Source organism: Geotrypetes seraphini, chromosome 2 (assembly GCF_902459505.1).
Source record: "Geotrypetes seraphini chromosome 2, aGeoSer1.1, whole genome shotgun sequence".
Classification (NCBI taxonomy): domain Eukaryota; kingdom Metazoa; phylum Chordata; class Amphibia; order Gymnophiona; family Dermophiidae; genus Geotrypetes; species Geotrypetes seraphini.
In genome coordinates, this window is record NC_047085.1 from 438,121,410 (window position 1) to 438,145,944 (window position 24,535).

The 24,535-nt window shown below is 42.2% G+C and overlaps 1 protein-coding gene across 27 annotated transcripts in view; it reads left to right on the forward strand.

Moving 5' to 3' along the window:
* ARMC3 (armadillo repeat containing 3) overlaps positions 1–24,535 on the forward strand; it is a 194,200-nt gene that overhangs the window by 138,507 nt on the left and 31,158 nt on the right. For all 27 annotated transcript variants that reach the window (XM_033931336.1, XM_033931354.1, XM_033931353.1 and 24 more), the window contains 4 exons: positions 9,018–9,154; positions 14,354–14,522; positions 16,424–16,524; positions 23,871–23,957. In XM_033931336.1, coding sequence (XP_033787227.1) covers positions 9,018–9,154; positions 14,354–14,522; positions 16,424–16,524; positions 23,871–23,957 — 494 coding nt within the window. The remainder of the gene's footprint in view (positions 1–9,017; positions 9,155–14,353; positions 14,523–16,423; positions 16,525–23,870; positions 23,958–24,535) is intronic.

The following is a 24,535-nucleotide window of genomic DNA, read 5'->3' on the forward strand; positions in this document are numbered from 1 at the left end:
TTCCACAAGTAGGAGGGAGGCTATCAAGTTTTTGGGAGGCTTGGATGAGGATTTGTTCGGATCCGTGGGTCTTGGACATAATTTAAGAGTGCTACAAGCTTGAGTTCTTTCGGCCTCTGCAGATTCTCCAGCCGGACTGCTAAAGAAAGTGGCCCAGGTCCAAGCAGGGCAGGATTAATTCTTCAAGGGCCCCTAGGCATACAAGTACACTGGGCCCCTTAGCCCTGCCATGCCTCCTGCCCCACCCATGCCACGCCCACATTTATTTACCTGTTTTATTATTTACTTCTTTATTTCTACTTGTATTTCTTTTTTTCTTTTATTATAAAATTCAAAACAAACAACAAAGATTACCATACCAGTGCCAGTTTACAGTTTTAGTTCTATGCAAGCCCAAACATCTCTGAACAAATCTCCCCTTCCTTCCCTTCCTACCTACTTGCCCAGGACTTTAACTCTAAACCCTTTCCATACGTATATAAAAGTGTTCAAATGCATTGTAAAGCAGTAATACTATCTGAAACATAAGTTTATATTAATAACCAAGTTTGCAATTCCTCTCAATTGCCTCACTCTATGTCGTGCAACTGTAACCCATATGTATGTATAAACAACCAAATTTGTAACTCCTCTAGTACGCCCCACTCCATGAATATTAACTTGTAACAAAACAACAAGGCAAGTGGTCCACCAAAGAATCCAACATGGAACAAAAGAAGATCAGCAGACAAATAAGGAGATTCAAATCAGGTTTATTCAAGGTGCAAGGTGCTCCCAAGAACCATACCCGTTGTATTTTGCCAAATAAGGCTGGTCAATGCTAAGAGAAAACCATGTCTTTCATACACACAGAATCACCTTCGCCCAGTGTGGAATAAGTAATCACAAACTGACCTTCCCTCCCTTTTTACAAAAGCACAGAAGAGGATTTTACCACTGGCTTGCGTGCTGAATGTTCTGCGCTGCTACGATGCTCATAGGAACTCTTTGACAGTCGGAGCAGCGCAGAGCATTCAGCATGCTGGATGGTGCTACAAACCATAGGAACAGTACAGTTTAGGGGGTGAAGAACTTATGTGCACGACAGAAGAGCGGGACTTGGGAGTGATTGTATGTAAAAATAGTAAAAGCTGCTCAAATAAATACAACAAATGGTTTGACATTGAACTCCTAACAATGAAACAATCAGTAAGACGTTTAGAAAGAATTTGGAAAAAAACGGGAAAACAGTCAGACCGAAACAACTGGAGATCCAACATAAAACTCTACAAACAACAGATAAAAGAAAAACGTAAAACATTTTACTCATCCAAAATTAGCTCATCTAATACTAGCTTAAAAGGATCTAATACAAAAGAACTGTTCAACATAGTTACAAATTTATTTGACACCACACGCTACACTCAACCCATGCATAATATCAAGCTAACCTCAGCAAATGATCTAGCACAACATTTCGATTCAAAAATTAAAAACCTAAGAAATAACCACTCGACAATTGTCACATGCGAACATCAATCAACTGATATACATGGAAATGAAATACCAGCGAACATGATTTGGAGTTCCTTCCACAATTTCAAATGGAATAACTTTATCAAGTTATATAACAAATACTCTAAATCATACTGTGTCCTGGACTCATGTCCTCCAGAAATTATGAAAACAGCTCCATCAGACTTTAAACTATCACTGTTGAATTATTTAACCAATAACCTAACCAATGGAAAATTCCTCACTAATAATTGTCATATCATAATAACCCCAGTTCCAAAAAATCGTAAAGAATCATCAACATCAGTAACCAACTACAGACCAGTAGCATCCATTCTATTCATTGTGAAAATCATGGAAGGATTGGTACACACCCAACTGATGGAATATCTCAACCAATTCTCTCTTTTGCATTAAACTCAATCTGGTTTTAGGCCTCTATTTAGCACTGAGACAGTAATTGTGGCTATCCTGGATAATTTGCGCTACTTGTTTAGTAAGGGCCTCAACGCCCTGATCATGCAATTTGACATAAGCTCTGCCATTGACTTGGTGGACCATGGGAAACTGTTACAATGCCTAGATGCAATTGGAATCAGAGGAGAGGTATTAAACTGGTTTCGAGGTTTCCTTATATCCCACACCTACCAAGTCCATTTCAATTACGATCTCTCTGATATATGGAGCAATTCATCTGGCATGCCACAGGGGTCACCATTATCCCCTCTGCTCTTCAGTGTTTATATGTCCTCATTGGGTGCGCAACTATCCCAGCTGAGGATAAAACTATTTAGCTACGCTGATGACTTCAGGATAATTATCCCATTCAATACCTCTATCTCAGAAGTCACCCCAAAGCAACAGAGGTACTAAATCGGATGGAGCAATGGATGACTGAGTTCAGACTAAAGCTAAACCCAGAGAAAACAAAATTTTTTATAGCATCACCACACCCACTTGACACTAAAGCATCACTGTGCATCAATAACCTTAGTCATCCCATTCAACCCACTATGAAGGTATTGGGAGTAACACTGGACCAGAGTCTAACCATGAAAGACCAGGTAGACTCCTTGATTAGAAAGATCTTTCTCACCCTCTGGAAGCTTCGGTCCATCAGAGCTTACTTCGATGTCTCATCATTTAGAATTCTGGTATAATCCCTCATACTGAGTCAACTCGATTATTGTAACATCGCCTTTTTGGTACTCTCCCAGAAAAATATGCGGCGATTGCAACTGGTACAAAATGCAGCGGTTAGGCTACTTTGTGGATTGAAGAAGTTTGATCATGTAACACCTTCCTATCAAGTTCTACACTGTCTGCCGATGGAGGCACGTGTGAAGTTCAAGTTTGGTTGTTTTTGCTTCAAGGAACTTTACGGCTTAGCCCCTAAATATATAACAGACCTTTTCTCTTTCACAACCAACAGACATAGGAGAAGTTCACATCCAAACTTTGTTTCTCCACCGGTTAGAGGCTGTAAATTTAAAAGTCATCACCAACATCCTTTCTCACATCGAGCAGCATTATGGGGTAAAGACCTAGAACAACTGCTCGTGCCTACTATTTATAGGGAATTCAGGAAACGCCTAAAAACACATCTTTTCCTGAAATACTTAGGTAACTGACCTATACAATCTTAGTCCTCAACAAATGATCTTTAGAACTGTTATTCACTAACTCTGAACTTTGTTTATTCTACTCAGTCTTTAATACCTTTTAATCATTGTAAACCGCATAGAACTTCATGGTCCTGCGGTATATAAACTGTTATTATTATTATTATTATTATGTGATGATCTTAAGGTGGCCCAACAGGTTGAAAAGGTGACAGCGAAAGCTAGAAGGATGCTAGGGTGCATAGGAAGAGGTATGGCCAATAGGGAAAAGGAGGTATTGATGCCCCTGTATAAGGTTCTGCTGAGACCTTATTTAGAATATTGTGTGCAATTCTGGAGACCACACCTTCAAAAAGATATAAAAAGGATGGAGTCGGGCTAGAGCAGGGGTGTCAAAGTCCCTCCTCGAGGGACTTTCCCCAATGAATATGCATGAGATCTATTAGCATACAATGAATGCTGTGCATGCAAATAGATCTCATGCATATTCATTGGGGAAATCCCAACTGGATTGCAGCCCTCGAGGAGGGACTTTGACACCACTGGTTTAGAGAAAGGCTACTAAAATGGTCTGTGGTCTTCATCATAAGGAGTATGGGGTCAGACTTAAAGATCTCAGTCTGTATACTTTGGAGGAAAGGCGGGAGAGGGGAGATATGATAGAGACATTTAAATACCTACATGGTGTAAATGTGTATGAGGCGAGTCTCCTTCATTTGAAAGGAAGCTCTGGAATGAGAGGGCATAGGTTGAAGTTGAGAGGTGATAGGCTAGGAGCAGTGGCGTACCAAGGGGGGGGGGCAGTCTGCCACGGGTGCACACCCCAAGGGGGTGCACAACTGGCCACCCACCGGGGAATAGGCTGCCACCGGGGAATAGGCTGCTACTGCTGCCATCAGGAACAAGCCAGCGCCGAGTTCTCCCTCCCTGCTTTTCTTCCCTGCGGGGCCGACCAACTCTCACCACCCAAAGTCAATTCTGATGTCAGAGAGGACGTTCTGGGCCAGCCAATCGCTGCCTGGCTGGCCCGGAACGTCCTCTCTGATGAAGAAAAGCAGGGAAGGAGAACTCGGCGCCGGTCTGTTCCTGATGGCGGCAGTGGTAGCCTTTCCACGGCGGTGGTGGCAGCAGCATGTTTCCCAATGGTGGTGGCATTGAGGAGGGCAGGAAGAAAGAAAAAAAGGGGGCAGCATGAAACAAAGAAAGAAAGAAAAAAAAATGGGGCACGGAGAGAGAGAAAGACAGACATAGAGAAAGAAAGGGGGCATGGAGAGAGAAAGAAAGAAGGGCAGTGTGAAAGAAAGAAAGAAATGGGGCACAGAGAGAGAGAAAGACAGACATAGAGAAAGAAAGGGGGCATGGAGAGAGAAAGAAAGAAGGGGGCAGGGTGAAAGAAAGAAATAGGGCACGGAGAGAGAGAGAGAAAGACAGACATACAGAAAGAAAGGGGGCATGGAGAGAGAAAGAAAAAAGGGGGCAGGATGAAACAAAGAAAAAGTTGGGGAAGGGAATGAGGTCTGGAGGAGAGGAAGCATACAGGAGGCTGAAAGAAGGGAAGAAATATTGGATGTACAGTCAGAAGAATAAAGTGCAACCAGAGACTGATAAAATTACCAAACAAAGGTAGGAAAAATGATTTAAATTTCAATTTAGTGATCAAAATCTGTCCGTTTTGAGAATTTATATATGCTGTCTATATTTTGCACTATGGCCCCCTTTTACTAAACTGCAATAGCGGTTTTTAGCACAGGGAGCCTATGAGTGTCGAGAGCAGCATGCGGCATTCAGCGCAACTCCCTGTGCTAAAAAACACTATCGCAGTTTAGTAAAAAGGGAGGGGGTATATTTGTCTATTTTTGTATAGTTGTTACTGAGGTGACATTGCATAAAGTCATCTGCCTTGACCTCTTTGAAAACCCGCGGAATATAAAAGATAATTAACATTTTCTCTGCGTATAGTGTGCTTTGTGTTTTTAAAATTTTATTGTTGGTAGATCATTTTGACTTGGCCACAAAGGTAAGGGGGAGGGAGGGGAGCTGCTGAAAGACATCTAATAATCCTTGCAGGCTTGACTGTGCAGGGAATTATTTTTGTAAAATCATGTTTTGTTATGTGACTGGCATTATTTAGACTTTAATTTCTATGAATGAATAGAATGAAAATGATATAAAATTACTTGCTTGTTTTTATGTGCATGCGCTGAAAGAAAGTGGAGTGCTAGGAAGTTCTTTTTCACTCAGAGGGTGGCGGACACATGGAACGCGCTCCCGGAGGCTGTGATAGGCCAGAGTATGCTACAGGGGTTCAAGGAGGGTCTAGATAGGTTCCTAAAAGAAAAGAGGATTGAGGGGTACAGATAGAAGTAGAGGTAGGTTATAGGATTAGTCAGAAACCACTTCACAGGTCATGGACCTGATGGGCCGCCGCGGGAGCGGACCGCTGGGCGCGATGGACCTCTGGTCTGACCCAGTGGAGGCAACTAAAAAAAAAAAAAAAAGAGTGGGCTGAGGACGCTGAAGGGAAATGGGGAAGAGAGAGTGGGGAGAAGACGCTGATTTATAAATTGACAATTGTACAGAATATTGTTTCTTTTTATACTTTAATATAATAAGTTCAATATAAAACAATTCAAGGCTTGTGTAGATGGAATCAGGTGGTTTGTGGGGATGGGGACCGAGCTTATGGGGATTAGTCTAATAAAATGGTATTTTCTTATTTCTCATTATTTGTTTTATTTTTATTTGTTAATTTGTAAAGTGGTGATTGTTATGTATCAGTTTTTTCAAATTTACATCTACTGTCTTTATATTTTGCACAGTATTAGAGGACATGTGTTACTGTTTTTGTGGTGTTGTGGTGTTGCATTGTATGCAGAGTCTGGTTTCTTGGCAGTTCAGTTTAACTTTTGTCTACATATTTCTATTTTTAGTTTGTGATTATTCCATATAGGGCGAGGGTGTACCTCTGTTCTGTGTGTATGAAAAAAACATAGTTTTCAGTTGGCATTGACTGCAGGATCAATTGATTGTGTGAGATCTGGCTTGTTTAGTTTTACAATGTATGTGTTGGTGTTCTAGTGCTCACTGCAGTGTTTAAGATGCTGCCTTTTCCTAGGTACACTCTTGTTGTGTGATATTTGGATTGTTACTAAAAATCATACTTTTTATATAGATGGGGGATGTCAAAAAATGATGGGCCCCGGGTGTCACATATGCTAGGTACGCCACTGGCTTGGAGTAATCTAAGGAAATACTTTTTTTTACAGCAAAAATGATGGATATGTGGAATGGTCTCCCAGAGGAGGTGGTGGAGACAAGAGACTGTGAATTCAAGAAAGCCTGTGATAAGGACATGGAATCACTTAGAGAAAGGAAGAGATAATGGTTACTGCGGATGGGCAGACTGGATTGGCCATTTGGCCTTTATCTGCCATCATGCTTCTATGTTTCTTCAGCTCTTTTGTAAAAATGGGGGGGATAGAAATATGTATACAAAAACTGAACCATAAAGAAGCCATAGTCTGAATACAATGCAATACCACAGAAACAGTTGTGCATAGCCCTAATACTGTACAAAATATAAAGATAGCAGATATAAATTTGAAACAAGAGAAATAACAAATCACTTTATAAATTAACAAATAAAAATACTCCGTGTATAGAGCCTGTCTCTGGTACAAGCAGTTTGTAGTAAATGCTATATATGGCCTAAAAAAAATCAGCATTGAAAAAGTTAGTACAGTACTTAGATTCTATAAACTTCATCCAGAATCAGGCACAGTTTATAGAATCACTCATAACGCCGATCCATGCAACTAACATTTAGGCTCATGCATTTATGGAGGTGAAATCCAGGCCTAAATGCCTCATAGACATAAAAGGAGAACAACCCCTTTAACATATCAGATTCACGGACAAATCTAGTTTTCTGAAGCATGCAGGTAGGAAGAGCAATTTCCAGACTTTCCAAACCCAGCATGGCCCAACCCCATTAGATGAAAACAAGAGTAGATGGACCTTCCCAGCCAATTTACCTACAAACAGGGGTAAAAGTAGTAAATCAAGTGCTCTCAATTTCTCTTTCATGGGCTCTTAGAGTAGGAAGCCTTTGCAGGGTGCATTGACACTCCTGAGTCCTGCAGTAACTGGTGCTGTTGCTCGGCCAAAGCTTCTGTCTTTTCTGACGCGAACTGCCCCGGCGGAAACAGGAAGCTGTGTCAGAGCCAGGGAAGCTTTGGGCTGAGCACCGGTTGCTGTTGCCGATCTTGCTGTTGATGTGGGGGGAGGATTTTACTTACAGCAAAATCAGAAGTTCCAGCAAGATCGGAAGTAAAATTGGCAACGCGCTCCCCCCCCCCCCCCCCGCATCAACAGAAAAACTGGAAGTTCCGATCTTGCTGTTGATGCTGGGGGGAGGGGGTACCACCGCCGTACATCGGGCCTCCCTGCCAATGTTGGGCCCTAAGCACATGCCTACTGGGCCTATCCTTTAATCCAGCCCTGGCTCCGAGCACATGTGCAACGGCTCTTAACTATTCAGACCAGAAACCCCATACCAGACAGAGAATTGGGCTTAGACATTCTATATCAGTAGTCTCAAACTCGCAGCCTGGAGGCCACATGTGGCCCGCCAGGTCCTATTTTGAGGCCCTCGATATGTTTATCATAATCACAAAAGTAAAATAAAACAGTTTCTTGATCATATGTCTCTTTAGCTATAAATTACAATATTATTATTAAGACTTAGCCAAAAGGAAAGATTTATAAACTATAAAGAGTTTTACCTCATGCAAAATTGTCATTTCTTTAATAAGACATTAACTATTTTTTCTCAGGCCCTCCAAGTACCTACAAATCTAAAATGTGGCGTCGAGACCAAGGTGCCTCACTTCCACATGGAGACCATAAAATAAGTCATTGCCTCAGTAGCACCGGAGGAACTTAACAGAGGCCTTTGTAAATATTCCTATTACCCCCTCTCCCCCCAGGAGATTTCTCCAATTCCATGGGTTGGAAATGCATTTTCAATTCTCAACTCTCCCCTTCGGGCTAGCAATGGTGCTTCATACCATCACACTCGCACAAGTTGGGTGTTCAGGTGCACTCGTTTCTGGACTATTGGCTAATCAGTGCACCTTCTAAGGTCGAGGGGGCGATTGTATTGGAACAGGTTGTATAGACACTGCAAAATCAGGACTGGATAATCAATTTCAAGTAAAGTTGCCTCGAGCCATCTCAATCCTTGGAGTATCTGGGAATCCACTTCATCACAGGGCAGAATGTGTTTTTCTTCCCGAGCCATACAGACAGAAACTGAGGTGCCAGATTTTAGAGGGATTAGCAATGCAGGCTCCTATGGCCTGGCATTACCTATAGGTGCTAGGTTCGAGGGCAGTGGCCATAGAGCTGGTTCTGTGAGTGAAGGCTCACTTATGCTCCCTTCAGGGCACACTGTTGTCCTGCTGGTCACCTCAGATGGATCTTCACAGGCCACTGGCCTAGACTTCAGGGCATGGTACAGCCTGCGTTGGTGGCTGCAGCCAGAGTCGCTGGTCTAAGGAATGCCATCCCACATATACTCTTCGATGATTCTGACAATGTATGCCAGCCTTTACAGTCGGAAGCTTTTATTTAAGGAATAATGTTATAAGGAGTTTACAGGACCTATATGTTGTTTGACAACTATGTATGTATTTTTTGTAAACTTCATAGGTTTAAGCGGGCTAGAAATGTAATAAATAAATAAAAATTATACCCAATACACAAGTATTTTATAAAGGAAAGTAGGCACCTATTTTCTTTTATAAAATAGACACCTAAAAATAGGCACAATTATAGAATTGCTTTCAGAATGTCTTGATAGGTGATCTCTCAGAATAATAATTTTATGTCCACTTTTAGTTAAGAATTGCTGGTGGATTAGGCCCACTTACAAAACTCCTGAATTCAATGAATAGTGAAGTAAGACGAAATGCATGCTGGGCAGTTATGGTCTGTGCAAATGATGAACCAAATGCAAACGAGTTAAGCAGTTTTGGGTAAGTAAATTAATTTAATTTTCTATGTTTCTAGTCTTATTTAAACAAATATTAGCCCAGCTGCAAATTCTTAGAAAGATTGAAGCCTGTGCAGATTTGGCTCCTTCTTTCCTTATCTTGGTGCATAGTCCGTGAGGTTTTGTGAGATCTCTCTTTCCACCAACCTCTTTGTATACTGCTACACTTGCTTTACCTTGCCTTTCTGGTTCTGTATGCATAGTTGCTGCTAAAGGTTGCATGTTTGATTGCTTATTTCCTTCTGTTTCTTCTGTAAGAACATTGTATGCTGTATAATGTCTGTTTCTCTGGTTGCCTCTTTAATAAAAATGATATTAAAAAAAATAATAATCACTGCAAAAACAGTATTTGAAATTCAGTCAGCTAGCACTGTTCATGAGGATAAAAGGTGTTCACCTTTCACTAGTCTTTGTAAATTTTGACGGAGTGAAAAATCGATCCACTTGTACCAGTTCTACACCACTCAGGATTTTGTAGACTTCAATCATATTTCTCCTCAGCCGTCTCTTTTCCAAGCTGAAGAGCCCTAACCTTTTTAGTCTCTCTACATACGAGAGGAGTTCCATCCCCTTTATCATCTTTGTTGTTCTTCTTTGAACCTTTTCAAGTGCTGCTATATCTTTCTTGAGATAAGGAGACCAGAATTTAACGCAATACTCCAGGTGATGTTGCACCATGGAGCAATACAGAGGTATTATAACATTCTTAGTCTTGTTAAACATCCATTAATAATTCCTAGCATCTTATTGCTTTTTTGGCCGCCGCTGCACATTGGCCGGTAGGTTTCATTGTATTATCTATAATGACACCCAGAATTTTTTCTTGGGCACTAACCTCCAAGCTGGACCCTAGCATCTGGTAACTGTGATTTGGGTTATTCTTCCCAATGTGCATTTTGTCACTTTGCATTTGTCCACATTAAATTTTACCTGCCCTTTAAATGCCCAGTCTTCCAATTTCCTAAGGTCTGCTGCAATTTTTCAAAATCTGCATGCGTTTTAACAACTTTGAACAGTTCAATGTCATGTGCAAATTTAATCACCTCACACATCATTCCAATTTCCAGATCATTTATAAATAACTTAAATAGCACCGGTCCCAGTACAGATCCCTGCAGAACTCCAATGTTTACTCTCCTCCATTAAGAAAAATAATCATTTTCTGTCTGATAACAATTCCTAATCCATAACTTAACCTTGCCACCTATCCCATGATTCTTTAATTTTCTCAGGAGCCTCTCATGAGGAACTTTGTCAAAATCTTTCTGAAAATCTAGATACACCAGATGTATTCCACATATTAACAAAGGTGGAAAAAAGAGAAAATGAGAGCCAGCTTGATTAAAAGGTAAAGTGAAATAGGTTGTTAGAGCCAAAAATACATCCTTTAAAGAATGGAAGAAAGATCCAAATGAAGAAAATAAGAAAAGACATAAGCACTGGCAAGTTAGATGCAAAGCATTGATAAAGAAAGCTAAAAAAGAATATGAAGAGAAACTTGCCAAAGAGGCAAAAACTCATAGTAACACTTTTTTTTAGGTAAATCAGAAGCAGAAAACCTGTGAGAGAATCTATGGGCCATTGCATGATCAAGTAGCAAAAGGGGCACTCTGGGAGAATAAGGTCATAGCAGAGAGATTGAATTCTTTGCTTTGGTCTTTACGGAAGAAGATGTAAGAGATCTACCTGAACTGGAAATTATTTTCAAGGCTAATGATATGGAGGAACAAAAAAAAATCTCGGTGAACCTGGAAGACGTACTAAGCCAAATTGACATTAGAGTGATAAATCACCTGGACCAGATGGTATACATCCCAGGATACTAAAAGAACTCAAACATGAAATTACTGATCTGCTGTTAGTGATCTGTAATCTGGCACTAAAATTGTCTTTAGTACCTGAAGATCAGAGGGTAACCAATGTTATACTAATCTTTAAAAAGGGTTCCATGGAAATTATAGAATGGTAAGCCTGACATCGGTGCTGGGCAAAATAGTGGAAACAATTATAAAAATTAAAATTGTGGCATGCTTAGACGCTTGTTGTGATTTCAGCCAAGAGAGGTCTTGCATCACCAATTTGCTTGACTTCTTTGAATGTGTGAATAAACATGTGGATAAAGGTGAACCAGTTGATGTAGTGTATCTAAATTTTCAGAAAGTTTTTAACAAAGTTCCTCATGAGAGGCGCCTGAGAAAATTAAAGAGCCATGGGATAGGAGGCAATGTTCAGTTGTGGATTGGGAAATGGTTGCTGGACAGAAAACAGAGGGCGGGGTTAAGTGGCCATTTTTCTCAATGGAGGAGGGTAAATGTGGAGTGCTACAGGGATCCGTGCTATTTAACTTATTTATAAATGATCTGGAAATTGGAACTACAAGTGAGGTGATTAAATTTGTTCAAAGTTGTTAAAACGCATGCAGATTGTGAAAAATTGTAGACCTTAGGAAATTGGAAGACTGGGTGTCCAAATAGCAGATGAAATTTAATGTGGACAAATGCAAAGTGATACACATTGAGAAGAATAACCCATATCATAGTTACCAGACGCTAGGGTCCACCTTGGGGGTCAGCCTCAAAAAAAAGGATCTGGGTGTCATTGTAGTTAATATGCTGAAACCTTCCGCCCAAAGTACGGCGATGGCCAAAAAAGCAACAAAGATGATAGTGAAAAAAGGGATGGTTAACCAGACTAAGAGTGTTATAATGCCTCTGTATCACTCCATGGTACAACTTCACCTTGAGCATTTTGTTCAATACTGGTCGTCTTATCTCAAAATAGATACAGAGGAACTAGAAAAGGTTCATAGAAGAGTGAGCTAGATGGAACTCCTCTTGTTTATGGAAAGACTCAAGAGGTTAGAATTCTTCAGCTTGGAAAAGAGATGCCTGAGGGGGAATGTGATTGATAATCCTATAAAACTTGAGTGTACAATGGGTAGAAGTGGAAAGATGGCAAAACCGGAAGTTATATTGGAAGGAGGGACTCGGCCAAAGAAGGCCCCGGAGCAGGCCTGCAATGTTGCCTCTTCGGTTGCTGAAGCTTCTTAAACGCTGGTAGTTTCAGGATGGGAGGCACAAAGGTGCCAACTTGGTAGGGGAGTTGCAGGGTTTGTGGGTTTGCTGGCATTGTAGGACCCGCAATTGCAAGGGAGGGAGGCTACTGAACCCAAGATCGGGAGGGTGGGGGCTTCTGCTTCCACAGTCATGAGGGGGGGCTGCTGCTGCTGCACCCAAAAAGGGGGGGGAGAGGGTTGTTTGGGCTGCTGGACCCATAGAGGGGTGCTGACTAGCTGGCACCAGAGCTGGAGCTGAAGGGAAAGGAGACAGGTGGTGGATCTGGTCTGGGGATTGGGGAAAGGAAAGATGTGGTGGGGGGACTGGAGCTGGAAAGGGAGAGTTGCCAGACCCACACCTGGATACTGATGGGAGGGGATAGAGGTGTTGGACCCATGGGAAGGGGACTAGAGGGAAAGGAGAGAGGTGCAGGACCTGCAGGGAGGAGGAGAGAGAAGGGAAGGGAAAAAGAAAAGTTGAACCAAGGGTTTGAAGGAAGAGTGAGTGAAATATTGAATATAGCTGAGGGAGGGAGGACGCCTGTTAAATCATCATGATTTGTCTGAATAAGGTGTACATCCATACTTTCCTTTTTGATGTATCTATGATTGTTAGTTGTTGTTTATATTGTTCTGTTTTGTTTTAACAAACAAGAAATCATTCCGCTTAACAAGTTGGAGGTTTATACATACTAATAACTAATAAGGGGCCGTCCTAGGCATTCAATTGCTCTTCTAATGCCAATTCATGGAAAGCAGGAAATTGCACTGCAAAGAAATCAACTTACCAGATAGCTCAACCAATCGGCCCAGTGCTGATTTATGTTGTTTAGCTCAAACTATACAACACTATGGGCTCCTTTTACAAAGCTGTGGTAGTGACTGTTGCTGCTGTAGTAATCACTCTGACCCCTATAGGGATTTAATGGGTGTCGGAGCATTTGCCACACAGCAGCCACTACCGTGGCTTTGTTAATAGGGGGGGGGCACATCTTTGTAACCATTTATCTGCCATCATGTTTCTGTGTTTCTATCAAGAGGGCCTGGGATAGGCATGCGGGATCTCGGAGAGTAAAAAGATAATGATTACTGCGGATGGGCAGACTAGATAGGCCATTTGGCCTTTAACAGTCGTCATGTTTCTGTGTGCTTCTATATGGCTTTCTTAGCATGCTCCATGATCCTCAAAAATAGAACATAAGATGCTAATACTGGTCACATGACCATCAGACTTCAATCGATTAAAACACATATATTAAAATCTCATATATTAAGTGGGTGGGGGGAAGTTAGCAATGTGGGCTACAGTTAAGACAGGTTAATTCATTAGTAACTCCTGCTATTTTAGCCCAGATACCATTATATACAAGATTTTACAACAATACAGTGGTTTCTTCCTAAAGTAATATTGTAGATCTATGTTTATCAGTCTATTGTCTTGCCAATATTATTTCCTATGACTTACGCCAACAAAAATGAAAACATACTGCACATATTGGATAGCAGGAAAGCCTTGGCCTTTTATCTGGAGTGGACTAAAGACCATAGAAAGCTTACCCAGCTTTTTGTTTCTTTTGACTCAATCATGATAGGGACTCCTATCAGCAAACGTTCATTCTCTAATTGGCCGGTTAAATTGCTTTGAGTATTGGCCAGATGTTCTTTATCTGCCTTAATTTTATGTGCTTCTATAAGGGGGGGGGGAATATGAGGTCAAAGATATTCCCTGCCTTATGAACGTAGGAATCTATTATCTGATAGAGATACACATTCTCCATAAACTGCAAAAATATCTTGGACACCCACTATAAAAATCACCCAACACTATTTATTAATTTTTGTTTTATAGCAAATGAGAGCTTGATCAAATTAGTCAGTGACATCAAAGTAAAACATCCAGTTCTGAGATAGAAAACCAGCAATGACTCAACTAGGGGTATTTCTCTGGTAGTAATCATTTTTACCCCCAGAATTGTTTTGTTGGAAAAATACCCCCTCACCCCCATTTTTTAGATCTCTGGACTTAAGGAAAATCCCATAGCCACGTCTTGCATGAAAATATGTTAAATTTAAAAAATGCTAGATTATCTAGATAATATGTTTCTTTTTTCATATTCTGTTTTACAGAGCTTTAGAGATCCTTCAAGAAATTAATCAGTCAGGAAGTCGAAAAAATTATTTCAGTGAAGCAGCTCAAAACAAGTTACTTGATAGTAATCTGTCTCTAAAGTACAGTCTGATGGGTTACCTGTTATCTTGCAACATTATTTATGATGGATTCTATGACTATGGCAAAGTAAGTGTTATGTTATTTGAAATAATTAAGGTGCCCTTTTACTAAGCTAAGCAGCTAATGCAGCGTTACCAGTGCGATAGCGCAGACAAGTGCTGCTGTCTACTGTACTAAAACAGGGGCCTTCATATTAAAAAAAGAAGTAGGAATGGGCTGGACATTATGGGGGTGGTAGGAGGTATAGCTAGCTGTGACAGCTAGCACATGGGTCTTTACAGAAAGCTGCCGATAGCACAGCTGAACTTACTGTCATCTCAAGAACAGGCATTAAGTGCAGCTATACTACTAGCAGTCTGTTATCAAGGCTGCCATGAAGTGATGCTTTCCTGTGGCTCACAACAAGCCTCCCATTCCCCTCCCTCCATCATCAGCTTCTTGTCCCTAAACACTCACCCAATCCGATACCCAGCCCTGAACCCCTCCTGAGTATGTTGCAGCCCTGATATACCACCCAAGCTGCATCTTTGATCAACTTCCTAAGTACAAGTTCCTCCCCAATTCAAGTTTTTCAAGTTTTATTAAAAAATTTGATACAGCCTCAGTACCACACCCTGACATGAAGCCCCTCGATAGTCAAGTACTGCCCCTTCATAGCCCTATACCCCCTTCCCAAACTCTGGGACCTATCTGGGGGTCTGGCAATCCATTCCTATAACTGAAGGTGTCAGCGGTCTTTCTTCTTTGCCACCCAGGTTGATGACTCTTCCTAGGGTTGCCATACGTCTGAGAAAACCCAGACATGTCCTCTTTTTAGAGGACTGTCCAGGTGCCCAGACATTTTTTTATTTAAATGGGGAGTCTGGGTTTAGCCAGCTCTTCCAACTCCCCCACCTACTTCCTCCATGGCTGCTGTAATTCAGTCTTCAGATAACCAGCAGCAGCAATGAGGTGAGTCTGCTGCTGCTGGCCTGCCCCAGAAGCCGTCTCTTCAGGTCCCACCTATGTGGGAACAGGACATCGCTGCAGAGAGGTAGCTTCCGAGGTAGGCCGGCAATAGCAGGTTCACCTTGCTGCTGCTGCCAGCTGCCAAAAGATTGAATTACAACAGTCGGAGAGAAGTTATATGGGGGAATCGGGCTAGAGAGGTCGTTAGGGGAAGAAGCATCAGAGGTCGGAGGAGGGAGGAGATGAGGCTGGAGAAACAGCATGAAGCGACATTTCATATTACCATAATTGTTCACGAGGGAGGAAGGGCTGGAGAAACAGCATAGAAGGAGGGCTGGAGAAGCATTATGGAAAGGAGAGAGTGCTGGAGAAAATAGCAAGGAGTAGGGTAGAGCAGGATGGGAGGGGAGACACAGAAACAGTAGGAGAGGAAGTTGGAAAGAGAGAGAGAGGGGCACCCATGGGAGGGGGTTTGTAAGGAGAGAGAAAAAGGAGCATCCACAGGAGGGGGGATTGGAAAGAGAGAGAGAGAAGCACCCATGGGGAAGGAGGGTTGGAGGGAGGGAGAGAGAGAAGCACTAAAAGGGAACAGAGGATGGGAAAGGAGACAAGGAAATGGGTAAAAGGTGGGTGGGGCTGTGGGTGGAGTGTGTGCAGGGTCATGTCCTCTTTTTTTGTCTTTACAAATATGGTAACCCTACTCTTCTTCTAAAATGGCACCTTCCTCCAAGTAATAGCCTCGTGATACTACCAACTCTAGGAATAATACCATGAGATTACTGGCAAGGGTGGCGGGATCGGCTCTGTTATTTGTGATTGAGAGGGGGGATCATGGCTGGGTATTAATGTCATGGGAGGTTTTGGAAATGAGAAGCTGATGTTGGGTGGAGTCTTTGCACTTATTGCATGGTAATTGTAGCAAAATTACGTCACTATAGTAAAAGAGCTTCTAAGGAAATGCTTAAAATTTCTTGTCCTTTTGAGAATCATTTTCCCTTTTTGTATTAATTTTCATATAGAAAAGGCCTGGTGAGAAGCACTTGTCTCTGAAAGACCTTTGGGCACAAGGAGTTAATCATCATCGTGCAGTCTTACTAATTAATGCTAAACCTCCTGAACCGTGAGTTACATTTAAAAAAAAAAAAAAAATAGAAACGGCACACTATAATACTGCTTTGATGTTTTGCCTCTTCATATTGGAACACTTTCTAAGAATAGAGCCTATTGGATACCCTACCAGAGTTCAGGACCAAAAAAATGTTTGTGAATCACAGGTATAATAATGAGAATTAGAACAGGGCTTCTCAAAGCTGTTCTGCAGATCTCCACATCTAGTCAGGCTTTCAGGATATCCACAGTGAATATGCATGAGATAATTTTGCATACACTAGAGCCTCAGTATATGCAGATATACAGTATCTCATACATATTCATTGTGGGTATCCTGAAAATCTGACTGGCTGTGAGGTCTCCAGGACAGCTTTGTGAAGCCCTGAATTATAGGATCTTACCAAAATTCCCTTCTGCAGTGGAAAATGTATAAATTTAACAATTCTGTACTTTTTGAGATACAATAATCTATAAGAAGACAAAATAATAAAATGAACTCCTAGTTTCCTTAACATTTAGTTAGCTAATTAAAATTAGATGCTTCAGTAATTTGTTAAGAAGTAAACCATACTATAGAATAAATTTGTGTGAATAAGTTTGGGCATCCTGTCTATGTTATAGATCAGCAGTCTCAAACACAAACCCTTTGCAGGGCCACATTTTGGATTTGTAGGTACTTGGAAGGTCGCAGAAAAAATAGTTTTGTAGAGGGGAGAATCAATATCCAACTTGTGCCTGGAAAACTTGTGCCTTAAATGTCCAGCGGTTGCATCCGCAACTGCCTTCAGCTCTCACCTCCTCTATCACCTGACACAACTGCCATCTCACATCAAGCAGTCACCACCAGGAGAGGTGCCAAATTTCACGCAAGTTCACGAGATTACAGACACATGCACAAATTGCACTGCCTTCAGTGGTTACCTTACATTCTGGAACGTTGCCTGCCTCACTGCTGTAACCTCAAGCAAGCGCTTTCCTTCATCTGTACATGATTGTCCTCTCCACTCCACCTCACAATCATGTACAGATGCAGGAAAGTGCTTGTGTGAGGTTACAGCAGTGAGGCGGGCAACGTTCCAGAATATTGGTAACATACCAAGGGCCTAAAAATAGTACCTGGTGGGCTGCTAGTTTGAGACCATTGTTATAGACAGTCCAAAACATTTTAATTTGACTTCACCCATAAGAGGTAGAGAGAATAATACATTCCACAATCAATAGAAATTTCAGAGACCCTACAAATAGAGTAATTGAATCTCATCTCAGGACATGGTTATAAGACCATTTCTATATATCTGGGTCTCCATCCATTCATTGTCAGATAGTCTCTAGAAATGGAAAAGGTTGGTCATCCTGTCAAGATCACCCTGAAAGCAAACCAAAAATCATCCATGAAGTCACAAAGATCCCGAGATTATCATCTACAGATCTGAAATCCTCTTTTTCTGGAGCTGATGTGAGGGTTTATGTGTCATTATTTGGAACAACTAAATGGAAATACATGGTCAAGCCACATTATTATGACCACCGCCTGCCTCTGATGTCAGGGGTGCACAGCCAATGAAAGAATGCATGTGTCGTGCACAGACTTCATGGGTATATAAGGTGATATGTCAACATGTTGCCAATAGAGCAACCATGGCTGTCACAGGAAAAAGCACAATTTATCAGACATTGAAAAAGGCATGATTATTGGCTACTGGGCCAAGGATGGCAGCATTTCAGAAACTGCGGAGTTTGTGAACTGTTCATGGGCTGCTGTGGTTAAAGTGCAACTTGAGTGGACAAATGGAACTTTTTCAATGACCCGATGTGGTAACTGTGGGACAGCATGGGTCATCAATGCAAGAGGTGAAGATTGGCTGTGCAGGTTAGTATGAGCCAATCGGCACGCTACTGTGGAGCAACTCACTGTCCAAACAAACCAGAGGCTTCCAGATGTGTGTCCAAAACAACTGTGCATTGAATCCTGTTGCGAATGGGGCTCTGGAGCAGATGGCTGGTGACTGTACCCATGCTCATGAGGATTAATCGCAAAAAAACGGCTGCAATTTGCACAGAAGTACTGACTTTGGACTTGCACTGACTGACAGAGGTTGCCTTCTCCGATGAGTCATGTTTTGAGTTCCAACAAAAGGATGGACATTGGTGTGTCGGGCATGAAACCACCAAGAACACCCACCCAGCAGCCATTGTTGGATGTAAACAAGTTGGTGGCGACAGCATTATGGTATGGGGACTGTTTTCTTGATATAGTCTGGGCCCATGATACCTCTGGAAGACACTCATAACCGATATGGTATCTCTCCATCCTTGCCAATCAAGTACACCCGTGCATGTTGACAGTTTTCCCTTTGGCCGATGAGATCTTTAACACAGGACAATGTGACATGTCATACTACCATAACTGTTCATGAATGGTTCACAGAGCATGACCAAGTCTTCTAGCTACTTCCCTGGCTTCCAAATTCCCCAGACCTTAACCCAATCCAGCACATTTGGGGCCACCTCGATTGACATTTCTTTTTTTTTTTAATTTCTTTATTCATTTTATAACTTACATCAAGTGTACAGTAAATATCAAACAACTATAGTACAACATCACTTGAAAATCTACAATATCATACAACAAGAAGATTTAACCCCCAGCCCCCTCCCAAATTCATATACAACTAAAATATACCACATGAAATTAATATCTTATGTCATTCATAAATATATTATTAGTGGAAAACCAAGAATCCCCCTACCGCATGCGCCCCCACATCCAACCAGTAATACTGAGAGAAAGCACTCTTGGAAGACCAAGTAGCCACGAGACAAAACTCCTCCAAGGAAAAAACCTCTGGACCGAGTCCAAGAAGTAGCTATTGTTCTGGTGGAATGGTCATGAAGTTCCTTCGCCAACCACTTCCCTGCCATCAAGCAAGCGTAAAGAATGTCCTCCTGGACCCATCGAGCGATGGAGGCTTTGGACGCCACCATACGTTTGAGGCGTCCTGTGAAGAATACAAAAAGGTGATCTAAACCACAGTTCTTCAACCGCCGGTCCGTGGACCGGTGCCGGTCCGCAGAAAATTCCTACCAATCCGCGCAGGACCGGCGAGATGGACGCCGTTAAATTTCCTGCCCCGGTGGTGTTCGCAGATATCTTCTGTTCCTCCCAGCCTCGGGCGATCAAGACAGGCTGCTGACGTCGGGCATTCCCTCTGTGAGTCTCGCCTATGCGGAAAAAGGAAGTTGAAACAAAATAGGCGGGACTCAGAGAGGGAAGGTCCCGACGTTGGCAGCCTGTCTTGATCACTGCCCCTGCCGAGTCGCCGAAGAGGGCCATGGGGAAAGTGCAGGCAGAGAGGAGATGGTCAGCGTGTGCGGGGAGGTCAGCGTGTCGATTGGGGCCATCAGCAGCGTTTGTGCTGAGAGTCTGCCCACGTGCAGGATGCGGCGGGTAGGGGCCTCCGGCTCGTCTTGGGCAGCAGGGCCTGCGGTGCAAAGCTGTTTTTGCCAGCTTGGGGAGGGGGGGCGTGAATGTGCAGGGCACAGCAGGAGTAAGATCATGGGGAGCCTTCAACAGTGGCTGTCTCCTCTCCTAGCAGCTCTGTACTTACCAGAGCAGTGATTCACTTTGGCAACTTCCCCTTTCCTCAGAGGTGGCAACGGACCCAAGGCTGCCTAAGGAAATCACTGCTGCAGGCAAGTACTGAGAGCTGCTGGAAGGAGAGGAAGCCACTGTTGGAGGCTGGGAAGCTGATGGATAAAGAGAGAGCTGCTACTGCACCTGGAGGGAGGTAGAAAGAGAGATGCTGCTGGGAGGGGAAGAGGGAAAGGGATGGGAAGAGAGCTACTGTTGGATAGGGGGGAGGAGGGAAGGGAGAAGGAAAAAAGGAAGGAAACAGCTGGCAGGGAGATTAGAGGAGGGAAAGGGGAGAGACAGGAATGAGAAAGTAGAGAGAGATTGATGCTGGAAAGGGGGTCAGCAGAGAAATGAGAGAGGGATAAAGATGCTAGATCTGGTGTAGGAGAGATAAAAATGAAGAAAGCAGTGAAGCTGGAATGAATGATGTAAAAAGGAGAGAGGAGGCACAGGCTGGATGGAAAGGGGAGAGGGGCATAGAAAGAAGTCAGATACATATGGAAGGGGGAGAGGCCAGACAGTGGATGGAACGGGCAGACGCTGGAAGGAAGAGTGGAAAGAAGATGAAAGCAGAGACCACAAAAGGTAGAAAAAATCATTTTATTTCTATTTTGTCATTACAATATATCAGATTTGAAATATATATCCTGCTAGAGACATAATTGGGGACTGCAAAGCCTAACACTATTCCTATCATGTGTGACTGCAGTAGTCTGTTAGCATGATATTTCTGTGTAGCATTCTGTAATAATTTGGCTTGTTCAGTTTTCTTGATAGTAGAGGGGATATATGTGAAGGGGAGGGGAGACAGGGGTTTTGTTGGTCCTTGCTCTGAATATTTATATTTATAAAATGACAATTGTACAGAATATTGTTTCTTTTTATACTTTAATAAAATACGTTCAATATAAAATCATAACTGAGGCTTGTGCAGATGGGATCAGATGGTTTGTGGGGACTGAGCTTGCGGAGACGGGGCGAAAATGTGTTTTTTATTTCGGTCTTAGTAGTTTGCCGGTCCACAAAATAATTCTTTTATTTCTGCCGGTCCACGGGTGTAAAAAGGTTGAAGAACACTGATCTAAACAACTAAAAGTCGTTAGAAATCTAGCTCGTGGAGAACGCTACGCACTTTCAAAAAATGCAGTGAATAAAAGCACGTCTCCCCATTTCTTTTCTCAGGAAGAAGGAAGGAAAAGTGAGAGTGTCATAAAAGAAAGGATGACACCAAAATTGTGGTACCTTCCGAACTGACACCCCAGATTTTATAAATCAGAAATAGGAATCCCCGCCAAACAAAGGCTCAATCTGCAGGGACCCCAAGAGACAATGAGATACCCATGTGAAATACAGGGCATTAACTTACTGCTGATCTCACTGTGCCGTGAATTGCCGTATGTCGACCCAGTCTGGAGACAAACCGAGACTGGGTGACCTAGCACAGGTCAGAGTCTGTCTGGTAATCCCCTTGAGTGCGAACCCCAGAGTCCGATTAAACTAGCAGCTTCCTTCAAGGGAATACAGCAGGAACACAGACGTGAGTATGCTCGATTGACATTTCGATAACTGGATCCACCACCATGCATCCGTCACAACTGTTGGTCACTCTGCAGTCTGCATTTCTCCAGATACCTCTAGCAATCACCCAGCATCTTATTGAGTCACTTCCACAGTGTCTGGCTGCTGTCCCTGCTGTCACGTGTCACAAACACTGATGCGCTTTACCCACCATACCGTGAACTGTTGCACTTTAGATTAAGCATTATATAATGCTCTACCCTGCCAAGTCAACCCCTGAATATAATATGTAGCCTCCACTGTGCAAGAGCCCTCCCATTCTATCTACTATATACCATATATACTCGAATATGATGAGATGTTTGGGCTCTAAAATGGTGGTCTGGTCTTATATTCGGGTCAGCACCCACCCCCGGACTTGTTGCAGGCCTCCACCAGTCTGCCGTATGACCTGGTATGCCAGGACAGGAGAGAGCTAAAAAAATTTAGAGTTAGCCAGGACAGGAGACTGGAGGGATCCTTCCTGCCCCGGCCTACCACTGGACCACCAGGTCATACGGCAGGCTCGGTGGAGGCCTGCAGGACATTGGGAGAGAGGAGGGACAGGGTACAGGGCAGGGAGGTGAGACAGGGAGGAGAGCCTGTTTTTTTCGCTTACCAACACTATTAGTCCGCTGTAAAGTATTCACTGTGCTATATTCTTATGCTATGCCTTGTAATATACCATACTGTCATGTCATACTAAGTTAGCCACACTTGTATACTATATCTACCATGCTATGTTTCCCATGCCCGGCCCCATCGCTTTGTCAGACAACTGGTAGTGCTTGCTAATAAAAATAAAAGTGTTCATTGTGCTTTTTAAAGCTGTCTTACATTGCTGTGTCACCTTTACTTATTCATTAGACTGACATTTCTTATGCAAATTATGAGTAATGTTGTTCAAATATAAAGTGTTAAGTAGAAAGCTTAAAGTATGGAAATAATTTTCCTCTGAGGTACTGTATGTAATCTATAGAGTTGTACAAGTGGATATTTTGTTCTTTATAAAATTTGATGAGTTTTACGGTAAGGCTAGCACATGATTTCAGTTACTCCCGTCTGAGTAGAAGATCCAATGTCAAAAAATGGACTTGCCTCTTGTTCTGAAAATTCTGGATTTAAGGAAAGAGTAAAGAAAAAAATAGGTTCTATCACTTCTATATATTAGCTACTTTGAACTGGAGCCCTTATACAGCAGTTTGACCCCTTAGTGATAGCAAAGGACAGAAATGACTGGGGATCACCTTTGCTCTGACCTTACTAGATAACAATGGTTTTGTAAGGTAAGCCTGAATGAGGGTATTTTAGGAGAAAAGGGAGGTAGGTCTTCAGGGTTGACAAATGATTGGAAGGGGTCTTCAGAGAGTTGTGAATGGGGGGCATTGAGAGGGTTGTAATTCAGGTCAGCATTGAAAGGAAATTGTGATTGGAGGCATCTAGGTGGTATGTCGGGGAGAGCACTGGCACTTTGACCAGTCCCTTTAAGAAGCGGCCCATGAGCATTAGGTCTTGGCTTAGCCATCCAGTGTTCCTGGTCAGTGTGAATAATCCATTCTTGTAAAGTTAAACACAAGCAGTATTATTTATCTACTGTGAAAGTGACTAACCTGCGCTACTAACTGCTGGTTAGTTCCTCCCATGCAAAATTAAGGCATGGTAAAAGCCCAACTTTTACTATACCTTAATAATGCATATAAATGAAAAAAATTTTAAACCCTAAAACTGTAAATGAGGAGTCTGTCAGATCTTAGCTCTTTAGTGTCATGTGGTCTTTAAGGGAAGGTAGAAGGCCACAAGCCATGATCATACTAATGACGAGTGGCATCTAGTTTTACTAAGATGTGGTTAACATGTATTATTAGTAAATCCCACCAATGACGTAAATTCAGTCCACACAGCCCTTGTGGTGAGAGGGGGCAGGGAAAGAGGGGGCTGCTCCAATTCCTTCTGAAGTGGATTCTGCCCTTTTATTTAAAGACCCTTAATCTGAACTTCTGTCACTGGGTCCCGGTTTCTCACATTTTTCCTGCATTAATACAGTAGGTGTAAGCAAATACAAACACTGTATGCACTGTAGTAAATCTAGCCCTAAATGATTAGTCCCATCTTTTTGTACATATCTAAGTTGTTTAATATTCTAAAAGTAATCTGTGCTATTTCAGTTTGCCCTTTATTTTGGACGAAAGACCGGATACTTCTGGACGATCTACTTCAGCAGCCAGCAAAAGTAGTTACAAAGATAAAACAAGGTACAACTATTTTATTAGATGATGATTTTGAAAACGCAAGTTATTTAAAAATGTGCAGTATTATACATGTTTAATTTTATATAAGAAAATTTCTTTGAATTAAAAAAAATCACCTGTTGATCTAAATATATAGTAGAAAATAAAACCAAAATAAGCATCTTTCTGATAAGTCACAGCAGTCAACATTTTTTCTAAATGCCAGTGCATTTAAAGAGAATTTATCACCAGTATCTGGAAATTGGCCCGTGCTAAATCCAGAATCAATACCCGATAGGTGGTGCTTTCCGAGAACCCTATGCAAATGCATTGCTAGGAGCTCATTAGTATTTAAGTGAGCTCGCATTGCTAGGAGCTCATTAGTATTTAAGTGAGCTCTCCTAGCGATGCTCAAAAGGGAGCACCCCCCCCCCCTTTTAGGGTTGCTAATTTCCAGCAGATCTGGAACTGTTGAATGTGTGTTGTACACACACAACAGTTGCACCCCTTTAAAAAAAAAAAAAAAAAAACACCCTCCCAGCTGATCCATGGCTTCCCCTGCCAACTTCGGAGCTCCAATCAGCCGATCAAGGCTCCGCTGA